Source organism: Athene cunicularia (genome assembly GCF_003259725.1).
Source record: "Athene cunicularia isolate RWA chromosome Z unlocalized genomic scaffold, athCun1 chrZ_part1, whole genome shotgun sequence".
In the NCBI taxonomy this organism is placed as follows: domain Eukaryota; kingdom Metazoa; phylum Chordata; class Aves; order Strigiformes; family Strigidae; genus Athene; species Athene cunicularia.
Genome location: NW_020799142.1, coordinates 18,172,472 through 18,177,605, shown reverse-complemented (window position 1 = coordinate 18,177,605; position 5,134 = coordinate 18,172,472). Strand labels below are relative to the sequence as shown.

The 5,134-nt window shown below is 41.6% G+C and overlaps 1 protein-coding gene across 1 annotated transcript; it reads left to right on the top strand.

Annotated features, from left to right (window-relative positions):
- The first annotated feature begins 316 nt into the window (after nucleotides 1-316).
- Nucleotides 317-4,245, top strand: FST (follistatin). The gene is made up of 4 exons (XM_026865566.1): nucleotides 317-542; nucleotides 915-1,139; nucleotides 2,174-2,404; nucleotides 3,131-4,245. Exons 1-4 carry the CDS (start codon nucleotides 368-370, stop codon nucleotides 3,211-3,213), a joined length of 714 nt encoding a protein of 237 aa, XP_026721367.1. The 5' UTR covers nucleotides 317-367; the 3' UTR covers nucleotides 3,214-4,245.
- Nucleotides 4,246-5,134: the final 889 nt, after the last annotated feature.

Sequence of the window (5,134 nt, the reverse complement as noted above, 5' to 3'; positions counted from 1 at the left end):
GGAGGGCAGCGCGGTCCTCCCGCATACTTCCTTGGTGGGGCTTTGAGGGGTGTCTCGTACCACACCCGGGATCAGTGAGGGGACCCCCGTTTCTGCCTAGCCGCCATGGATATCGCAGGGAGGAGGGGAGAGACCTCCCCTCCAACCCGCCCTCAGTGGCGGGGAGAATTTCCTTCGAGTGGTGTTTCCTGGAGGTGGAGGGGAAAGGCATTTTCTCTTTATGCCCAGGGGTCGCGGCGCGGTGTCTCTTTTTTTTCTTTAAGCAGTTTTGTCACCAGGTCTGCATGCTCGGTGCTAAAGTGGTGCCTATTTCCTTCCATCAGAAACGTGCGAGAACGTGGACTGTGGACCCGGGAAGAAATGTAAAATGAACAAGAAGAACAAACCTCGGTGTGTTTGTGCTCCGGATTGCTCTAATATCACTTGGAAGGGCCCCGTGTGTGGCTTAGATGGGAAAACCTACAGGAACGAGTGTGCCCTTCTCAAAGCCAGATGTAAAGGACAGCCTGAACTTGAAGTCCAGTATCAGGGCAAATGCAAAAGTAGGTTTGCAAATCTAATCCCATCTCCCTCAAATGCCAAAGGGTGTGTGTCTGAGTGTAGGGAGGAGGAGCTGTTGGACGTACTTCCCCACAGGAACCAGAGTGATGTTCCAAATGCTGGGAGATAGTAACAAAATCACACTCAACAAGCAAGGACATAGCTGGATTGAGAGTTCCCCACAGTCTAGCAGCACTTGTGTCCCACCAGCTACCCTGAGATGGGAAGGTTTCCTTCAGCAGCCCTTAAATGAGGAGAGCTTCTGAAGGCTTTTATCTGGTCATTTGTTTCATTGTGTCACCCATTCACTCCTTTTCACTCCTCACCGGGGCTCTGGCATCTCCTACTAATCACTGTTTTTGTCTTTATTTCAGAGACCTGTAGGGATGTTTTATGCCCAGGCAGCTCCACGTGTGTGGTTGACCAAACTAATAATGCCTACTGTGTGACATGTAATCGAATTTGCCCAGAGCCTACCTCCCCCGAACAGTATCTCTGTGGGAATGACGGCATAACTTACGCCAGTGCCTGCCACCTGAGGAAAGCTACCTGCCTACTGGGCAGATCCATTGGATTAGCCTACGAAGGAAAATGCATCAGTAGGTATCTCAGTCGGAGGGTAAGGATGGGGGGAGCTTCATCAATCAGCTGTTTCAGTGTATCATGTGTGCGGTCAGATGGATGTAGTTAGGCTGGGGAGGAGGAGAGACTTCCAGCAGCCTGCATTAGTGCTTCCCTTCAGGGAAAGGAGAACCAGGGTGAGCTTTCCCCCAAAAAAGATTGCAAAGGGGATGAGGGAGTAGAGAGCCTGATCCTGTTTCTCTTGTTCTCAGTGTGGGTGCTGACATTAGTATCCAAGGGAGAGTACCCACTATTAAATAGATGATGACATGGTTATGGTATAACAAGATCTCGATATTCAGTGTATCTGAATTCCTGGAAACAATTGTCTTCAAGTGGTCTTGGCAAAGCTTACATTAACTTAATTGGAAACATCTGATCACTTTTTCCTCTTTAGAAATATTAGAGAGTTTGGAGACAGTGAGAGAAGATAGGAAAATGATTTCTGTACATCTTGGCACTTTGTATCGTAATTTCCAGGAAGGACTGATAGTAAAGCATGTTGTAAGGAAGCATCATCAGGGCAGCCTCTGCTCCCCAAAACTGCTGGGGGTTTGCGGGAGTCTCAGGCTGCTTTTAGTTGGCATAGGTCAAGGTGAATTCCCTTTCCAGTCTTGTAGACAACTACTCTGTGTGGGTTAGTTTAAAAATAACTGATTTAGAAATGCTGAACGTGTTGGCAAATTCTGCACTTACTGCTAATTTGGGGAGCTGAGTTTCCACTGACATCAAACAGAGCAGGGAAGTCGTGTACAATAGGCAAATGTAATTCTGTATTCCCAGGGCCAAGCCCTGCTGGCACAGCTGTCTTTCCTCCCCCACATATAGACAGGCAATGGTGTCCAAGGGACTACTTGCTTGAGCAAAATCAGCAAGTATCATCACATCTACTGCATCTGAGCTTTTGACTATTCACGGTTCACAGGGAAAAGGGAGTTTGGAGTTGTCTGTTGTTGCTTTTATTTTTTCTTTGTCTTTTCACTTACCTCTAGTATCCTGTATATATTTTTAGAAGCCAAATCCTGTGAAGACATTCAGTGCAGTGCTGGGAAGAAATGCTTGTGGGATTTTAAGGTTGGCAGAGGTCGGTGCGCCCTCTGCGATGAGCTGTGCCCTGAAAGCAAGTCAGATGAGGCAGTCTGTGCCAGCGATAACACAACTTACCCAAGCGAGTGTGCCATGAAGGAGGCAGCCTGCTCCATGGGTGTGCTTCTAGAAGTAAAGCACTCCGGATCTTGCAACTGTAAGTGAGATTTTTAACTCTGCAGACACTTAAAGCTTCTGAAGGCAATCCCTAGGTAATGAAGACTTACACTTTCAAACATAAGAAAGCTTGATTTAGAGATTTGAGATGTGGTACAGGTGCCATATAAGTATGTTAACTATCATGCACACACTTTAATTACTGATAAAATGCAATAGATCTCGAACAACCAGTTGGCCTTCAAGTTGGGTTTTTGGGGCTATTCTCAGGTCAAGTCATTCTGCCAGAAAGGGGGTGCCCTAGGAGTGTAATTCTAGTGATTTTTTTTCCTACATTGTCTGCTCTCGTGTGTTTCACTGATTGCTTTATTAACACCTGGATAAACTCTAACTCGGTCCAAAAGAACAAGTTTAATGGTAGCACATGGGCATCTGGCTTAGCACAGTTGTCCCTACTAACTATGAATGAAGGACACAAAGCAGTTAAACCTAGAACACAAGAGCGCTTTTTATTTGATTTCAGGAATCTGCCAATAAAACCTGAGCCATTGATTCTTCAGAACTTTCTGCAGTTATGACTTCATAGATTATGTATAAAAAATCTTATTGCATAACAGCAGATGCCAAATAGCATCTCACTACAAGTCACATAAAATGCAACGCTGTATTATGGCTGTTCAGAGGGCTTTGAAAACATGCACTGAGCTGCTTCTGCGCTGTTGTTGTCCTTATTTAAACAACAGCTCCCCTGTATTCCCCCATCTAGCCATTAATGAAGACCCAGAGGATGAAGAGGAAGATGAAGACCAGGACTACAGCTTTCCTATATCTTCCATTCTAGAGTGGTAAAACCTCCATCACTATTGGAACAGCCATTGGGCACGAAATCAATGTCCATACTGTAAATAAGTGTATGCTTATTTATTTTGGGGAGAAAAAAAAAAAAGTATACATATAGTTGAGTCTCGTAGACATTTATTTATACTGTGTCATGTTTTATAATTTATACATAAAATGTCTGGTTGACTGTACACCTTGTTTTTTGAAGAAATTTATTCGTTACGGGAAGAGCAGTGTTATTTATTGTGAAGTCTCTTGCTTGTAAAGTAAAGCTTTTCTTTTTTCTTGTAAACTATACAAGTCCATTCCTTAGAGCTTATCCACATGATCTCATCTCTGTTTCACTGATGTTAACTCTTTTTCACTTTAACAAACTTGCATGTCAGTTTCTGTTATGTTTATTTATTGGATTTTCTTCTTGCCAGTTCTGTACTGAAAAGGTCCCTCGGGTTTTTGTTTACAAGGAATCTTGACTGACCAAAAGGCGTTGTAACTGACTTAGGTATACTTCTAGGGTACAGTGAGGTGATCTTTAAGGAAACTTCTTCCACTTCACTTTTCTCTGCTTCTGATCACATCACGTACTGAAGTGATCTCAATGTGCTGAGGGTATAAACTGTACTATACAATTCTGGACCCAAAGAAATCGGATTATGAAGGTTGTTAATAGCTACAAGGCTAACTGTAATAAGAGTAAAGGTTTTATTTTTCTTGTTTTATTTTTTTGTAACATGCATAAGTGTTTTATCCGGTGTTTCCTTTAAGATGGTCTTGCAGTACCACTTTCAAAGTTTTATTTTCCCAATCAGTGTGTCACTTAAAATTATATCAAAGCTTTATCAGTTCAAGTTTCTTGCTTTTCATAATACTTTTTTTCTGATGCAATTTTATATTTTCAAACATGGCGAGTTTAAAATATAAATTCATTTAAATATATAGTTTTGTACTTTTCTACCATGTAAATGTGCAATGTATATAAAAGTTATAATGTGTATTTGTAAATAAATGAGTGAAAAAATAAAAAATGGAATTTTCCCTAAAGGCAACCCTCAGGTTTTGGTTATGAAGAGTTGTGGCCATCTGGTGCAAGGAAGACATACAGGTGGTTAGGGGAAAGGAGGCTTGTGCGTGGTGTAGCAACAAAACACACAGGTTATGGCTGATGCTTTCATCTGACATTGATTCAAGACACCTTTTTTTCAGACTGGAACTATGTCTCCCGTTCATTGGTATGAATTAATTTTAAATACAAGTACAGTGATGCAGGAGAAGAGATTCAGCATTCTTCTTTCCCTCTCCATCCTCTAAATAAAAAGTAATTTCTTGGACTTCTTTAACTTCCATATTTCTAGGAGGTTTTGAATATGCATTTAGATTTTAGCTAAACTTCAGAGCTATGTTACTGGGGTTGCAGCTGTATCACCATTTTAGATGACCAGTAGAAAAACCACAACATGGCCTACTTGCCCAAATTCAAGATGTGTTAACAATTAGCACAGAAGACAAAAGAAACCCCAAACAAACCACCACCAAAGCATCACAGGGCACATTATCACTTGGAAAATACTCTCTTCCAACAGGAAGGTTAATTCAGAAGTTCTTTTTGGTAAACCAATGTTCACAGTGAACACACTTTTAAGAGTGGATACCAATACAGTATTGGTAACTGAGGAAAGGTAACAGCCATAAGCATAGCAAGGAACAATATCCCATTTTATGTTACCTGGGTTATGCTGTTGTCCCAGATAAGGCCCCACTTATCAAAATTTCTCTATCATACTGTATAAAACTTAAAAACATACTTAAGCACCTTGTCAATGGTATTTTAAGTACTTTTCTGAACTGAGGTTTGAGAACAGAAGTTGATTTACCCTTTTTGAAAAATACAAGTAATATTTGAAGCCTGTTCCTGTGATAGTCTTCTGTACGT